The following is a 16846-nucleotide window of genomic DNA, read 5'->3' on the forward strand; positions in this document are numbered from 1 at the left end:
GTGAAGTACATAAAATAGCTGTCATGCTTGTTAACAGAGGGCCCTTGCAGGCACGGGTTTACACGCAAAAACAACCATTACAACCAGATGAGCGCCAAAGCATTAATGAATCTGCTAATGAGTCATTTTTTAAGTTGATGAAAACTGCTTAATATGACATGAAAAACATTTTTCTGTACTTGAAATACCATGTTTTTGATGATATATTGAATTAGCTCAGTTTATACTTGTGTAGAAAATTGCTCCAGTCTTCAGAAATAACACATTTTTGTTAAAAAGTAAGTAGAGATGCTGAGAATTCAGCCAAGTAAATTTCATCGAGACAATTGCTGTCATGATTTTCCTGTTGGAAATTTCTGCGTAGATCTTTCATGAATTTTTGCAAAAAATGTCACACGCCACCACACATGTGGTGGTTAGCAGGCCTGCTATATTTTTCGCACAAAAGTCTAGTGTTTGTTTGATTTGTTACCCATCATTTTAATTCTGCTCCTGTCATGATTCTTTCACCTCTTCCTGTCAGGAATTTTTTAATTGGTTATTACTTGAGAACCTTGATGTGTGCCTGAATCAATACACCAAATCATATGATTTCAGGACTCAGAGGAATCTTCTGAAGGAAATACATATGCAGGAGTCAGTAGCCTGTTTAAGACTGAGACAAGTTTCACTATCCCAACTGTTGCAAAGTCTGAATCAGGTGAGGTTTAAAATTTTTTAAAGAAACTTTCCAAAAAGGTACTGTTCCTCCAGGTTTTGATTTGCTTGATATCAGTGCCATTATTATAAGGGGTGTTGAACTTTTTAATTTCACATAGAGCCTAATTTTGATGGGAAAGTAGGCCAGACCAGTAAAATTAAACTGTTGTTTTATACAGATAACAATGGCTCACTTATGTAAATCAAGGAATGGCAATGGTAGCAGGCTGCTTGATGGACTCCAATGGAATTCTTATGGTTGAAAAGTCAATAAAAATGTAGATAATATGAAAAACTAACACACCAAGTACAAACAACTATTGACACAAGCAAATTAATAATAACTAATAGAGAGTGCGGGAAAATAACCGACCCGAGCGAGACTCGAACCCACGACCCCCAACTTTGCACGTCAAGTGCTCTACTGCTGAGCTATCAGGTCATAATAACTAATAATTTGCCCCAGGAGACGGGGCTTCATCAGAGCAAAAGTGACTCCCTCAGTTTGAATTTTGTTATTACAAAGAAGTACAAGTTTGTAATTATTTTTTATTGGTGTTGTCACTCATGACTGATATAGTGATGGCACAGAGACACAAATACATTTCCATCTCAAGTGTTTGACTTCACAGTCCTATCACATTCAAAAGAACACAAAAGAAGTGTTTCCAGACTGTAAATTTTTTCCCACTCTTTTGACACCATATTTATTGAACTCATTACATCATATTTTATCTCAAAGCAGGCATTAAGGTGTTGTATCCTGTAATATTTACCTGTTAAGACTGCAAGAAACTGGTCTGTTAAGATAAGAAAGACAATGAAATGCTAATGATCAAGATTTATAGATTCCTAATCAAAATCTGCATGACTAAACCAATAGTTTTATTTTCTAGGTTTTGTTGGATTGATCAATCAAGCTATGACATGTTACTTGAATAGCCTCTTGCAGACACTTTTTATGACACCAGAGTTTAGAAATGCACTTTATAGGTGAGTGGATGCTCCTTTCTACCAGTTTTGTTACTACCAAAGGCCTCAAAAAACTTGATAAGCAAACAAATGGAATTTCTCACTTTGCTCAGTTGTGCTTTTCCATTTCATTCCATTTTCGCTCTTCAAAATGCCTGCATGCCATGTATGAAATTTCTTGTGAATTTGTAAGTGCCTGTTGAAATATTGACAAAAAGACCTTTCCATTTCTCATCCAAAGCAAGCCTGGCTGTTTGAGATGGGTGATATAATAACTTGAACCAAAGTAACTGCTAAGAGAATCTGGAAGTGTTTCTGCAAAGATGCCTTAGTTTATCAACTATATAATTAATTTTCTGTTTGATGATGTTGAGTAAGGCAACATTTCTTTTGCTTAATTTAGAAGTCATTACTTTAATACACAACACATTTGAAAAGTAACTTTCCAGAAGGTTAAGAAATTACATGAGTTCCATATCAGGTTTTGTTAAATTAGTTGTTTCCTTAGCAGCACAAATTTCACTCTCTGTCAAAGGCCTGTATATCCCAAATGCAAAATATTTCTATGTCTAGATCAATATAATTTCTATGTTGAATATGGTTAAATTGAAATCTGCCTTTTTGAGAAATAAATAATCTTATAAGCAAGAGAATGACAGGTAAACAAGTTTAAAAACAAATAGCTAATTTCATGTCATTGCTATTTTATTCACCTTTTTGTATAGAAGACTAATAACCTTGTTTAGTTGTTGATGAATGGCCACTGGTACTTCAAGTAAGAGCACAGAGTTTGCATGTACCAACCACATTTTCTAAAAGGGCTAGGGTTTTGGGTTGCAAAGAGTTATCTTAGTTTGTATTGGGACTCATAATGAGAATTTATTTAAAGTTGCTTCTTTTCTAACATCAAACACCCTTCTACCATTGCTTCTACAGATGGAAGTTCGCAGGAACTGCAGCAGAGGCATCAAAAAGTATCCCATACCAACTTCAGAGGCTTTTCTTAAAACTCCAAGTGAGTAGTGATCATTGTATTTTGGTTTTTGGAGGCAGCTGCTGAAAACCTCAAAGAAAATATGTTGTAAAATATTAAGATATATTAATTAAGATATAGAAATATTGACAGTAAATATGAAAGTTGTAGAAACATTTTAATTTTTGATGTTTCACCTTTACATAGAAAATTTTAATCAATGAATTAAAATGACGGTGATGGTGCTTATGGTGATTGTTGTATGGACTGACCTTTGCTTAGCAAAGTGTTAATTGTTTTCTTTTTATGATGAAATTTTCTGATATAATTAATGTGTTCTTTTAAATTTTAAAGACAAGCAAAAAAAGAGCAGTAGAGACGACTGATTTAACAAAAAGTTTTGGGTGGGATAGCAGCGAAGGTAACAAAAAGGCATAGATGTATATTTTGTTTTTGTATTACTTTGTTACTCTTCTTTTCTATAGGTAGAAATTTTCAAATAAATTTAATTTTTAGATTGTAACTATGCTTCTTTTTATTTTGAAAAATATTCAGATACTACACTCTCATAAACTTGGTTTCAGGGAGCATTAAAAGAATTACAAAAGTTAAATGCTATTTTGAAAGTACTCTAACTGAGCATTTGTAAAAGAAAAATATAAAAGTATCTCTAAAAGTATTTGGAGCAACCCTTGTTTTTATTTTACAATGCATATATTAAGTATATTTTCTCCCTTGTCTAATGGAAATATTGTTCAGTATTGAGCAACTTAGGCCCAATCAGTAAAATTCAACTATAAAGAAGGAGATGTATCGAGTCTTCACTGTTGTAGCATGGCAACAGCATGACGTGCAAGAGCTCTGCAGAGTGATGTTTGATGCTTTGGAAGAAACGTTGAAGGATACAGACCAGGTGAGGCATATTTTTCTTCTTAATTATTTATTATCATCAGATAAGCTGTTTTGCACTCTCCATTAGTTGTTAGCTTACCATAGCTTACCCAGATAGGGACAAGATCCCTTGACCCCAGCATGGGCAGGGGTGAAACCCCAAGAAAAAGAGCAATTTATTCAAGATGTTCTTTCTTTCATGGGGCAATGTCTGTCAATTTTAGCAAGCTGTTCAATGAATCTAATTTATTGGGGCTGCCCCACCACCAGAAGTGTTTTTTGTTATTAACAAGGAATTCTCACATTGTCACATATTTTTTTGTTCAGGGGTCAAGGTTATTTTCTAACTTTGTGTAAAAAAGTTCCAATCAACCTAGGCCGTTTTTAAATTTGTTGGATAGGGCTGGGATCGTACCATGCCTCTTCTACGCGTGATCTGTGGTTCATTCATGCGTGGTCATACAACGGTCATTGGCTACCAGGTTATAGTAGGCATGCAGGAAAGAAGTGTAAACTTATATTCTACCTGTCCGTTATTGTAGCTGCAATTCGTAACCTGTAGTCTAAATTTGTCAAATTACAGGATTTTTGTGGAAGTGGGTTACACTAATGCTACAGTTCATGGCTAAAGAGGTTTCATTTATAGGCTACAACTGTTAATATATCTCGTAATTTTTTAACATTGTTTGTATAATATAGGATCATTTTCATTCCTATTCTCAAGTGCTATAATTACAATGTTCACAAGTTATGATACTGCAAATGGCTTGCCTGTAACAATCTCCCTTCCTGTCTTTAACCATATTTCTGAAATGCTGTTTACTTTGCGTAATTTTTGTTATCTCAGATAGGGTGCTCCAATAACTACCCCCTCTAAATGATTATGAATTGATCCCATAAGCTAATCCATTCATGCTAGCAAGCTGGTAGAGGCTATTTGTTCGCAAGTCGCTTTTTGTATCCCTTGGCTGTAAGAAATCAAATGTAAAGGAGGGCCAAGCGGCATTTAAGCATTTATATGTTTCTAACATATGCTATAAGCTACTCTTTAACATTTTTCTCATCGTTTACAATCTTTTATCTTTTACATAAGTTGTTAACTATTTTCTACAACTGCTAGCATAGCTGCCATTTCTGTTAAATTTTGTTCTTGGCTAATTCCGTGGCTTTATTTTCATGGCAGTTCTTTTCAATGAGTTGTGATAACCTTTGAACGCTTGCCAATTTACCCCATTGGCATACGACTTATGTGGACCATTTAGATATCTTCCATTTAAATTGGATGAATGACATTTTCCATACCACCACGCACCATGATATACCACAGCACAACTTCCCCCTGGATTCGTGTCGTGATCTTTATCTTTGGTTGAAAATTTACGCCCATTTGTATTTGAAAATGATTCGCCAGCCGTTCCTGAGTAAGAACCTACATGTGCTGTAAATTGTTTATCTTCGCCATCAATATAAAAGGTATTATACTCTGCAAAAGCTTTGTTGCCATCCACATCTTCAAGATCAAACCGAATCTTCGTATCCTTTTGCTTTGTAAGGCGGTGAATTTTCTCATTTCCAAGCCAAAATTCACTTCTCAAATCCCCAAAGCCTGTCTTATATTCTTCCCAGTTTCGATAGAAATCTACTGACCCATCAACACGTCTCTGAATCACCGTCCAGCCACCCCCCTCATTTTCCATGTCACAATAAACAGAGAAAGCTATGCCGTTGTCTGGGTTTATTATATAGATTCCACTTTTTGATTGCCCGCTTTTCCTCCACGATGAACAGTCTCTTTCTTGTATTTCAAGATGGACAGAGTCAAATGTCACGCCAACTTTATTTTCTGATTCGCAAATATAGTGCCCTGCATCATCAGAAACAATTTTTGTAAACTTGAGGGAAATGCTTTTCTGATCAGTAGCAAGAACCTCTTTGCCACTGGTCAGACCATGAGCCTTTCTCCAGCTAAGCTTTGGCATAGGATTACCAGTAGCACTGCAGTTGATTTCCAAAGGAAACCCAGCTGTTCCAGTGGCTTTTTTGGAGTTGATGAATACCTTAGGCTTTGTTAGGACAGACAGTTCAGTTTCAACCGCATCTGTTCCAAGAATATTCTCTGCAACACACTTAATTACACCGTTGTCATTCTCCTGTATTGCTGAAATAGCGAGGGCACCTGGAGCTGGAAAACTGTACCTTGAATCTTGCGTTTTTGACCCGAAGCTCCAGACAAGTTTTGGTGTAGGATTCCCGTCGGCTTCACATAACAACGTAAAATTTGAACCAACTGTTTTGTAGACTATATTTGGAAACTTTGACACAATTCGTGGCTTTGAAATCGACCGACCCGGTAACCCAGGCTCACCCTTAGGCCCCCTGTCCCCCTTTTGACCTGGAGGACCCATCACACCAACAGGACCGATATCCCCTCGTTGTCCTGCATCTCCTTTGGCGCCACGCGGGCCTGGCTTTCCCCTTGCACCTCTGTCACCCTTTTCGCATACCAATGTCACATTGCCGCAATACCCACCATCTTTGTGTCCAAATTTTAGATATTGCAACTAGCTCCCCTACGAAGCCCGCTACGCGGGCTTGCCAGTGACCCTACGGTAGAGTACATAGATTAGCCTCGGAAAAGACAAGAATTTTCTTAAAACCCCCTGTGAATGATAGTAAAATTAGCCTCGGTAAAGACAAGAATTCTTTCGAAGCCCCCAATGAGTATGCAGATTAGCCACGGAAAAGACAAGAGGTGTATCAAACTCGATTTGAAAAAAATTGGCTCCGCACAGGTCACGTGATAAAAAAATTACTCGCACTCCTGTGACTATCGCTAGTCAGGGGGTCGCCTGAAATAGAGAAGGGGTAGAGGCTCCCCCCTTCCTAGCGATAGTCACAGGAGTGCGAGTAATTTTTTTATCACGTGACCTGTGCGGAGCCAATTTTTTTCAAATCGAGTTTGATACACCTCTTGTCTTTTCCGTGGCTAATCTGCATACTCATTGGGGGCTTCGAAAGAATTCTTGTCTTTACCGAGGCTAATTTTACTATCATTCACAGGGGGTTTTAAGAAAATTCTTGTCTTTTCCGAGGCTAATCTATGTACTCTACCGTAGGGTCACTGGCAAGCCCGCGTAGCGGGCTTCGTAGGGGAGCTAGTCTTCCGTTAATTGAAAGTTGCTTCAAAACATTTGCAGCCCAGGTCTATTCGTGTTCCTCGTTTAAATATTTTAATGTGTTACCCCCTAAGTCTCCTGTTTTAATTTTCCATAAAATTTCATGTTAAGACTTCCCAACCTTACTTATCTGTTTACTCCTCTGACAAATCAAATTAAAGTTGAATCTATCTTGAAAATCAGAATAAAAAAACAATGTCCTCCTACATTCTTTCAATTCAATAAGGAATGCAAGCAAAAAGTGTAATATCATACAGCAAGCAGGCAAGGATACTTTAAACGTGACAAAAGGCAAACATAATTAATCTAATCCATAGTCACGCCTACTGTGAGTAGCATATACTATTGGCAAGAGCAGGAAATAATTGCTCAAGGACAAAGTATTATTTACTTGCAGCAACAACCCTATTGAGATAAGAGCTATTTTCGTGTAGGAAGATAATGCTTTATTACCTTGATTGTAATTCAGTAAATCCTTTTAGAAAATTAAACCCAAACTTAATTACTTGCTGGCTCCAGATACCCATACTTGCGAAATTCCTAATAGAATCAATCCAATAAGTAGTTCCTTGATTATTATGATTACCAATTAGCAATATCATAGCTTTCATCACCATCTGAACCCCTTTGAAATCGAGGTTAATAGCACTCTTGACTTTCAGAGGCTAATCTTACTATTCCATTCCGGGGTCCATAGGGTGCCCGCAGAGCGGGATTTACTGGGAGCTACTCTTCCGTTTATTAAAATGTACACACCAATTTGATACATAAACGGTTGCAATATCGAGGCAAGGCAGAAAAGTTCTTCAATATATTTTGTAAGCCACGATCTAATTGGGGTCCTCGTTTAAATACTTTCACGGGTTACCCTCTTTAATTCTCCTGCTTATTCTAATTGCAATTTTCAAAGTTTCCATCTTCTTTTATCACTCGGTGTATCGTGGTGGTCGTTTAAATATCTTGCAGGCTTATCTAAAAGCTTTGTTAATTATTCTGAATTCTACTTTAAACTTGACAGCAACATGCTTCTGCCAGTCCCACCAATTCCTTATGCTCGTTGGCACATTTTCATGGGTTACTCCTAGAGGTTCTCCTATTTAGTCAGAATCAAATTTTTAAGTTTTCTAATCATACACTCTTAGCCCTCGTCGACTTATGGGGCGTTTTTAAATATTTTCTAAAGTCATTCTTAGAGCTGTAATGTTCATTTTAAAGCACTTCGTTCAATCTTTGTTCACTTGTGATGCTGTTTTTAGACATAATTGCGGGCCACCCTCAAAGCTCCCTGTTTATTCTGAATCAAACACCTCTTCTAAACCCCAAAGAGTTATAAAGTTATTACGCAGTTCTATACATTTGAGGTCCACATATCATATCTTCGTCACAATTAGCTTTTGAAACACTGCAGCAACAAAGCACTTAAGAAATGGAAAGATAGAAAACAGCCAAAGTTTCGTGCATCAGAAATGATTCTTACTCCAACAACAAATTAACAAAATACAATTTACGGACAACAGCTAATCTATATAACTTTAGTCCTTTTCTCCACAGTCAAGAATCACGTCTGGGTCATAATTATTGCTTGAAACGATCTTTGATCTAGATGAAGAACATCACAAATAATTAAGATGTTATTCCATGGTTAATGAAAGCACTTTTTAAGGAAATCCATAGTCATAATGCTTTGTAAAAATTTCAGAAAAAAAGATTCGCCCCGAGGGTTTAGCCACCCCTTTATGCGACCTGTTTTTAGTGAAATTTCATCAAACTAAGCATAAAATCATTTGAACTTGTTCTTGTGAAGCGAGCAATACAGCAAATCCATCTTCCTTGAAGGACAAAACTACGAAGAGGTAAAACATTAAGAGAAAGGCGTTCGTGGCGGGTCTAGTGACTCCTTTCAGCAACCGGTTTTTAGTGTAATTTCACCCAAATAAGCATAAAGTCATTTGAAATGGTTTCTAGAATAATTGTCACTCAAGAGACAGGCAAATCCCATCTCATTCTCAGTGGGAAAATCTCACAAAAAGTGAAAATTTAATAGAAAAATACTCACTTGTTGAACCAAAAAGTCAGCGAATCCGATCGTTTATCTACAAAAAAGGAAGGCGGTTAGGAAAAGTTGCTGCAAAGGATTCTCGATAGGCATAAAAAGTTGGGGGCTGGCGGGATTACATAATTCGCATTACAACGGGTTTCCTATGAAAATCAAATTTTCTTGCATCAAGAATAAACAGCAGGCAAAATCTACCACAATTCTTCATACTTTGATTGCAATAAAGCCAATCCAGTTTCCTTTAAGCACAAAACCACGAGAAGAGGTAAAAAGTTTTCGTTCGCAGCGGGGGTCTAGCAGCCGGTTTTTAGTGTAATTTCATCGAAATGAGCACAAAATCATTTGAAAAAAGTAATATCGAAAACACGTAAGAACAACAACGCTTACTTGTATTCGCATGCCATCGATTCTGATGCCAGTGAAGAAGGGGAACAGCCAGCAGCAATCGCAAAACCAAAAAACGGGCAGCAGTGTGCGTACCGTACGTAGCTACTAAAACGAAGAAAAGGAAGATTGTCAAAAGCACGAATCACATGGCTCTTGCAAACAAAATAAGAAACGGGGTTCAATCGTCGATCGATAAAAAATCAGTTGATAAAAAAAGCTAGCAAGACTCACCTGAGGTCTGTCGAGAGCACCCAGCACGATTGACTACTGGAGCTGTAGCTGTAGCACACGACACCGACCGTCGACGACCGCTTCGAGTTCGAAAAGGAATGCCAAGCAGCAGTGCACGTAGATTTATCATCCAATTCCAAATCACCTAAATTATCGGCACACAGTAGATTCTTTGTGGAAAGCGAAACGAATTTGAAAAGCCTCCGTTCAAATTGAAGGGTTGCTGTTGGAAGGAGTTTTGAAATCTTTTGTAGAGAGCAAGAGAAAAGAGAGAGAAAGAACCTATAGAAACACGGGACAAAGACCACGGAGAGCACTAATCGTGATCGCGAGATTTTGGAACGAACCCGGGAGAAAACCGTTAATATCTCAAAAACGGAAGCGAAAATACGAAAAAGCGGACCTTATGTTTGAGCCTCGAGGATCTAGGATTCAGTGGAAAAAAGAATTTTGAAAATCGGCCGAGCGGTTTTGGCTCAAAACCGTTTGAATCGCGGGGCGGTGTGGATCTTTTGTTCGGGGTTGATTTGCATATCCGAATTTTAGTTATAGTGATATGAGAGCCAGGTTTGGTTCAATATGGCGTCGTGATCTTCGTTTTAGTCTTTCTAATTTCCTGAATCCTTTGTTAAGAAGTTGTGAATAGTAGCTCAGGTCCTTTTGCTTTTGTTCACCATCTTTGCTTTGGCATTCTTTGAATTTCCGTTCAGTTATCTCTTGCTTTCTTTCCAGTTCATCTATTCTTTTTGTCAGCACACTGTCCGTTTTGTATATCTTTAAATGTAGGAATATTGCTTCAGCAACTAGCAATAATATAACAGCCACTAAAATGCAAGTGGGACCGCTTTTATGAAACGCAACTTTCTTGTCAACGGCCATGTCTAATTCTTCTTCAAGCACTAGAGGTTACCTCGAGGTTTATTGACGTAGAAGAGGTTAAGAATTCCCTTTTGCTCAAATGACCAAGCATATTGTTTTTATAAGACAAGTCTAGGCATGTTTGCATTTCATGTCTCCACAAAAATTTCTGAAACAAACTTAAACCGACTGTTCCTTCTTTTTCATACATCAAAAGTAACAAACGCTAGCATAGTTTACCAAACCTACACCTGTAAAGGGGCAAGATCACTTGATGTGTTGCGTGGTCAAGACCCTAGAAATTGGAACAAGACATTTTTTTATTCATGGGACATTGCTTGTAAGTTTCAGCTATCCGTTCAATCGGCCTTGTTTACTGGGGCTTACCAGTATAGCAGGACAATGGGGAGGGGGCGAGGGCGCCCTGGCCCCTCCACTTCTTTGTTTTGATTGTTAAAATCTCCCTTGGCCCCCCACTTTTCAACTTGCGTCTGAGGCCATGTATAGTCTATGTGTCCTTGCTTTTAGCCGCCATTCCTAATTTGCATTACTGGGAACTTAAACTCAGTTTGTCAAATTACAGGATAGTTTGTGGAGGTGGGCTACACGGAAATGTTAATATGCAACTCTTAATATATCTCGTGATTTTTCAACATCATTTCTTTAATAATGGGACCATTTTAATTTCCTATTCTCAAGTTCTATAATTACGATGTTTACTATAATGTTTTAGGAGCTGATCATAGAGATATGTCCATGATTATATAACTACTAAGATACCAACTGTATATGAACTCCATACATAAGAACTGAATAACAAATCACGTGTGTACGAGATTACATGGGCAGATTACATACGGGACTTAATGTACATACGGGATACTAAAGATGTGAACATTACATTCACAAGTTATGATACTCGGTAAATGGCTGCCTGTAACAATCTCTCTTCCAGCTCTTAACAAAATTTCTGAATTGATTTATGCTTTGGGCAATTTTTGTTATCTCAGATAGGGTGCTCCACAAACTACCCCCTCTAAATGATTATGAATTGATCCCGTAAGCTAATCCATTCATGCTAGCAAGCTGGTAGAGGCTATTTGTTCGCAGGTCGCTTTTTGTATCCCTTGGCTGTAAGAAATCAAATATAAAGGAGGGCCAAGCGGCATTTAAGCATTTATATGTTTCTAACATATGCTATAAGCTACAACTCTTTTACATTTTTCTCATCGTTTACAATCTTTTATCTGTTACATAAGTTGTTAACTATTTTCTACAACTGCTAGCATAGCTGCCATTTCTGTTAAATTTTGTTCTTGGCTAATTCCGTGGCTTTATTTTCATGGCAGTTCTTTTCAATGAGTTGTGATAACCTTTGAACGCTTGCCAATTTACCCCATTGGCATACGACTTATGTGGACCATTTAGATATCTTCCATTTAAATTGGATGAATGACATTTTCCATACCACCACGCACCATGATATACCACAGCACAACTTCCCCCTGGATTCGTGTCGTGATCTTTATCTTTGGTTGAAAATTTACGCCCATTTGTATTTGAAAATGATTCGCCAGCCGTTCCTGAGTAAGAACTTACATGTGCTGTAAATTGTTTATCTTCGCCATCAATATAAAAGGTATTATACTCTGCAAAAGCTTTGTTGCCATCCACATCTTCAAGATCAAACCGAATCTTCGTATCCTTTTGCTTTGTAAGGCGGTGAATTTTCTCATTTCCAAGCCAAAATTCACTTCTCAAATCCCCAAAGCCTGTCTTATATTCTTCCCAGTTTCGATAGAAATCTACTGACCCATCAACACGTCTCTGAATCACCGTCCAGCCACCCCCCTCATTTTCCATGTCACAATAAACAGAGAAAGCTATGCCGTTGTCTGGGTTTATTATATAGATTCCACTTTTTGATTGCCCGCTTTTCCTCCACGATGAACAGTCTCTTTCTTGTATTTCAAGATGGACAGAGTCAGATGTCACGCCAACTTTATTTTCTGATTCGCAAATATAGTGCCCTGCATCATCAGAAACAATTTTTGTAAACTTGAGGGAAATGCTTTTCTGATCAGTAGCAAGAACCTCTTTGCCACTGGTCAGACCATGAGCCTTTCTCCAGCTAAGCTTTGGCATAGGATTACCAGTAGCACTGCAGTTGATTTCCAAAGGAAACCCAGCTGTTCCAGTGGCTTTTTTGGAGTTGATGAATACCTTAGGCTTTGTTAGGACAGACAGTTCAGTTTCAACCGCATCTGTTCCAAGAATATTCTCTGCAACACACTTAATTACACCGTTGTCATTCTCCTGTATTGCTGAAATAGCGAGGGCACCTGGAGCTGGAAAACTGTACCTTGAATCTTGCGTTTTTGACCCGAAGCTCCAGACAAGTTTTGGTGTAGGATTCCCGTCGGCTTCACATAACAACGTAAAATTTGAACCAACTGTTTTGTAGACTATATTTGGAAACTTTGACACAATTCGTGGCTTTGAAATCGACCGACCCGGTAACCCAGGTTCACCCTTAGGCCCCCTGTCCCCCTTTTGACCCGGAGGACCCATCACACCAACAGGACCGATATCCCCTCGTTGTCCTGCATCTCCTTTGGCGCCACGCGGGCCTGGCTTTCCCCTTGCACCTCTGTCACCCTTTTCGCATACCAATGTCACATTGCCGCAATACCCACCATCTTTGTGTCCAAATTTTAGATATTGCAATATGAGAGCCAGGTTTGGTTCAATATGGCGTCGTGATCTTCGTTTTAGTCTTTCTAATTTCCTAAATTCTCTGTTAAAAAGTTGTGAATAGTAGCTCAGGTCCTTTTGCTTTTGTTCGCCAGCTTTGCTTTGGCATTCTTTAAATTTCCGTTCAGTTATCTCTTGCTTTCTTTCCAGTTCATCTATTCTTTTTGTCAGCACACTGTCCGTTTTGTATATCTTTAAATGTAGGAATATTGCTTCAGCAACTAGCAATAATATAACAGCCACTAAAATGCAAGTGGGACCGCTTTTATGAAACGCAACTTTCTTGTCAACGGCCATGTCTAATTCTTCTTCAAGCACTAGAGGTTACCTCGAGGTTTATTGACGTAGAAGAGGTTAAGAATTCCTTTCTGCTCAAATGACCAAGCCTATTGTTTTTACAAGATAAGTCTAGGCATGTTTGCCTTTCCTTTTTTTTCAAACCTTTAACACAAACTCAAACCGACTGTTCCTTTTTTCATACATCAAAATTAACAAACGCTAGCATAGTTTACCAAACCTACACCTGTAAAGGGGCAAGATCACTTGATGTGTTGCGTGGTCAAGACCCTAGAAATTGGAACAAGACATTTTTTTTATTCATGGGACATTGCTTGTAAGTTTCAGCTATCCGTTCAATCGGCCTTGTTTACTGGGGCTTACCAGTATAGCAGGACATCCGACGAAGGGGGAGGGGGCGAGGGCGCCCTGGCCCCTCCACTTCTTTGTTTTGATTGTTAAAATCTCCCTTGGCCCCCCACTTTTCAACTTGCGTCTGAGGCCATGTATAGTCTATGTGTCCTTGCTTTTAGCCGCCATTCCTAATTTGCATTACTGGGAACTTAAACTCAGTTTGTCAAATTACAGGATAGTTTGTGGAGGTGGGCTACACGGAAATGTTAATATGCAACTCTTAATATATCTCGTGATTTTTCAACATCATTTCTTTAATAATGGGACCATTTTAATTTCCTATTCTCAAGTTCTATAATTACGATGTTTACTATAATGTTTTAGGAGCTGATCATAGAGATATGTCCATGATTATATAACTACTAAGATAGTAACTGTATATGAACTCCATACATAAGAACTGAATAACAAATCACGTGTGTACGAGATTACATGGGCAGATTACATACGGGACTTAATGTACATACGGGATACTAAAAATGTGAACATTACATTCACAAGTTATGATACTCTGTAAATGGCTGCCTGTAACAATCTCGCTTCCAGCTCTTAACCATATTTCTGAAATGCTGTTTACTTTGCGTAATTTTTGTTATCTCAGATAGGGTGCTCCAATAACTACCCCCTCTAAATGATTATGAATTGATCCCATAAGCTAATCCATTCATGCTAGCAAGCTGGTAGAGGCTATTTGTTCGCAAGTCGCTTTTTGTATCCTTTGGTTGTAAGGACTAAAATATAAAAGGGAGGCAAGTGGCATTTAAGCATTTATATGTTTCTAACATATGCTATAAGCTACAACACTTTTACATTTTTCTCATCGTTTACAATCTTTTATCTGTTACATAAATTGTTAACTATTTTCTACAACTGCTAGCATAGCTGCCATTTCTGTTAAATAATTTGTTCTTGGCTAATTCCGTGGCTTTATTTTCATGGCAGTTCTTTTCAATGAGTTGTAATGACCTTTGAAGTGATACCAATTTACTCCATTGGCATACGACTTATGTGGACCATTTAGATATCTTCCATTTAAATTGGATGAATGACATTTTCCATACCACCACGCACCATGATATTCCACAGCACAACTTCCACCTGGATTCGTGTCGTGATCTTTATCTTTGGTTGAAAATTTAAGCCCATTTGTATCTGAAAATGAATCGCCAGCCGTTCCTGAGTAAGAACTTACATGTGCTGTAAATTGTTTATCTTCGCCATCAATATAAAAGGTATTATACTCTGCAAAAGCTTTGTTACCATCCACATCTTCAAGATCAAACCGAATCTTCGTATCCTTTTGCTTTGTAAGGCGGTGAATTTTCTCATTTCCAAGCCAAAATTCACTTCTCAAATCCCCAAAGCCTATCTTGTACACTTCCCAGTTTCGATAGAAATCTACTGACCCATCAACACGTCTCTGAATCACCGTCCAGCCACCTCCCTCATTTTCCATGTCACAATAAACAGAGAAAGCTATACCGTTGTCTGGGTTTATTATATAGATTCCACTTTTTGACTGCCCGCTTTTCCTCCACGATGAACAATCTCTTTCTTGTATTTCAAGAAGGACAGAGTCAGATGTCACGCCAACTTTATTTTCTGCTTCGCAAATATAATGCCCTGCATCATCAGAAACAATTTTTGTAAACTTGAGGGAAATGCTTTTCTGATCAGTAGCAAGAACCTCTTTGCCACTGGTCAGACCATGAGCCTTTCTCCAGCTAAGTTTTGGCATAGGATTACCAGTAGCACTGCAGTTGATTTCCAAAGGAAACCCAGCTGTTCCAGTGGCTTTTTTGGAGTTGATGAATACCTTAGGCTTTGTTAGGACAGACAATTCAGTTTCAACCGCATCTGTTCCAAGAATATTCTCTGCAACACACTTAATTACACCGTTGTCATTCTCCTGTATTGCTGAAATAGCGAGGGCACCTGGAGCTGGAAAACTGTACCTTGAATCTTGCGTTTTTGACCCGAAGCTCCAGACAAGTTTTGGTGTAGGATTCCCGTCGGCTTCACATAACAACGTAAAATTTGAACCAACTGTTTTGTAGACTATATTTGGAAACTTTGACACAATTCGTGGCTTTGAAATCGACCGACCCGGTAACCCAGGTTCACCCTTAGGCCCCCTGTCCCCCTTTTGACCTGGAGGACCCATCACACCAACAGGACCGATATCCCCTCGTTGTCCTGCATCTCCTTTGGCGCCACGCGGGCCTGGCTTTCCCCTTGCACCTCTGTCACCCTTTTCGCATACCAATGTCACATTGCCGCAATACCCACCATCTTTGTGTCCAAATTTTAGATATTGCAATATGAGAGCCAGGTTTGGTTCAATATGGCGTCGTGATCTTCGTTTTAGTCCTTCTAATTTCCTGAATTCTCTGTTAAAAAGTTGTGAATAGTAGCTCAGGTCCTTTTGCTTTTGTTCGCCAGCTTTGCTTTGGCATTCTTTAAATTTCCGTTCAGTTATCTCTTGCTTTCTTTCCAGTTCATCTATTCTTTTTGTCAGCACACTGTCCGTTTTGTATATCTTTAAATGTAGGAATATTGCTTCAGCAAGTAGCAATAATATAACAGCCACTAAAATACAAGTGGGACCGCTTTTATGAAACGCAACTTTCTTGTCAACGGCCATGTCTAATTCTTCTTCAAGCACTAGAGGTTACCTCGAGGTTTATTGACGTAGAAGAGGTTAAGAATTCCCTTTTGCTCAAATGACCAAGCATATTGTTTTTATAAGGCAAGTCTAGGCATGTTTGCATTTCATGTCTCCACAAACCTTTCTAAAACAAACTTAAACCGACTGTTCCTTCTTTTTCATAAGGAAGAAACGCTAGCATATGACTGTAAGATTGTCCGATCAATGCCGTTTGCCTATGGAAAATGTTACCAAGTTCAACGAGTTGCATGTTAAACAAAGAATAATAAAAGCATTTTGCTAGAGGTTTTTTTATTTGAGACTCCGAAACTCCGCGAAAACCCCTCAGATTCAGTTCCTATCGACTTCCGGCCAAAAACTTAATTGTTGTACCCAGACAAGTCCAGACATGCTTGCCTTTCATTTTTGTACAAACTTAAAACGAAGGCTCCTTCTCTTTATCCATCCAAAATAATAACCTTAGTTAATAACTAGTTAATAAAATAATAACT

The 16846-nt window shown here is 38.3% G+C and overlaps 4 protein-coding genes across 5 annotated transcripts in view; 1 reads left to right on the forward strand and 3 right to left on the reverse strand.

The window, feature by feature from the left end:
- The window catches only part of LOC135696742 (ubiquitin carboxyl-terminal hydrolase 47), a 43686-nt gene that overhangs the window by 1401 nt on the left and 25439 nt on the right, over window positions 1-16846 (forward strand). Inside the window, exons 2-6 of the mRNA XM_065216238.2 lie at window positions 598-700; window positions 1596-1692; window positions 2608-2686; window positions 2999-3065; window positions 3478-3557. Of these exons, the coding sequence (XP_065072310.2) occupies window positions 598-700; window positions 1596-1692; window positions 2608-2686; window positions 2999-3065; window positions 3478-3557 (426 nt within the window). The remainder of the gene's footprint in view (window positions 1-597; window positions 701-1595; window positions 1693-2607; window positions 2687-2998; window positions 3066-3477; window positions 3558-16846) is intronic.
- On the reverse strand, window positions 4537-16611 carry LOC135696593 (uncharacterized). Its single transcript, XM_089113539.1, has 3 exons — window positions 14602-16611; window positions 9940-10289; window positions 4537-6095 (listed from the first exon to the last, which is right to left on the reverse strand). The coding sequence occupies exons 1-3, from the start codon at window positions 16329-16331 to the stop codon at window positions 4690-4692; spliced, it is 3486 nt and encodes a 1161-aa protein (XP_088969665.1). The 5' UTR covers window positions 16332-16611; the 3' UTR covers window positions 4537-4689.
- LOC148958165 (uncharacterized) lies at window positions 8163-9543 on the reverse strand. Of its 2 annotated transcripts, none has more exons than XM_089113388.1 (4): window positions 9386-9543; window positions 9155-9259; window positions 8768-8804; window positions 8163-8310 (listed from the first exon to the last, which is right to left on the reverse strand). In XM_089113388.1, the coding sequence occupies exons 1-4, from the start codon at window positions 9513-9515 to the stop codon at window positions 8244-8246; spliced, it is 339 nt and encodes a 112-aa protein (XP_088969514.1). In that variant the 5' UTR covers window positions 9516-9543; the 3' UTR covers window positions 8163-8243. The 2 variants fall into 2 exon arrangements, with proteins under 2 accessions (XP_088969514.1, XP_088969515.1); XM_089113389.1 differs by having other exon boundaries at window positions 9155-9256; window positions 9386-9530.
- LOC148958166 (uncharacterized) lies at window positions 10873-14603 on the reverse strand. The gene has a single exon (XM_089113379.1). It carries the CDS (start codon window positions 13292-13294, stop codon window positions 11564-11566), a length of 1731 nt encoding a protein of 576 aa, XP_088969505.1. The 5' UTR covers window positions 13295-14603; the 3' UTR covers window positions 10873-11563.

The sequence above is a fragment of the Rhopilema esculentum genome, chromosome 17 (genome assembly GCF_057945365.1).
Source record: "Rhopilema esculentum isolate cy_ngs chromosome 17, ASM5794536v1, whole genome shotgun sequence".
In the NCBI taxonomy this organism is placed as follows: domain Eukaryota; kingdom Metazoa; phylum Cnidaria; class Scyphozoa; order Rhizostomeae; family Rhizostomatidae; genus Rhopilema; species Rhopilema esculentum.

Bases quoted from the DNA above. Each gene is read 5' to 3' on its own strand.
- LOC148958166 (XM_089113379.1), bottom strand. From the start codon at position 13,294: ATGGCCGTTGACAAGAAAGTTGCGTTTCATAAAAGCGGTCCCACTTGC.
- LOC148958165 (XM_089113388.1), bottom strand. From the start codon at position 9,515: ATGATAAATCTACGTGCACTGCTGCTTGGCATTCCTTTTCGAACTCGA. The intron at 8,805-9,154 runs GTAAGCGTTGTT...CCTTTTTTGTAG, and splicing joins TCGATGGCATGCGAATACAA to ATAAACGATCGGATTCGCTG. The intron at 8,311-8,767 runs GTGAGTATTTTT...TTCTTCATCTAG, and splicing joins CTGACTTTTTGGTTCAACAA to ATCAAAGATCGTTTCAAGCA.
- LOC135696593 (XM_089113539.1), bottom strand. From the start codon at position 16,331: ATGGCCGTTGACAAGAAAGTTGCGTTTCATAAAAGCGGTCCCACTTGT. The intron at 10,290-14,601 runs GCCAAGAACAAA...CTCGAGGTAACC, and splicing joins AAAATAAAGCCACGGAATTA to TCTAGTGCTTGAAGAAGAAT. The intron at 6,096-9,939 runs CACTATAACTAA...AGGGGAGCTAGT, and splicing joins ACCAAACCTGGCTCTCATAT to TGCAATATCTAAAATTTGGA.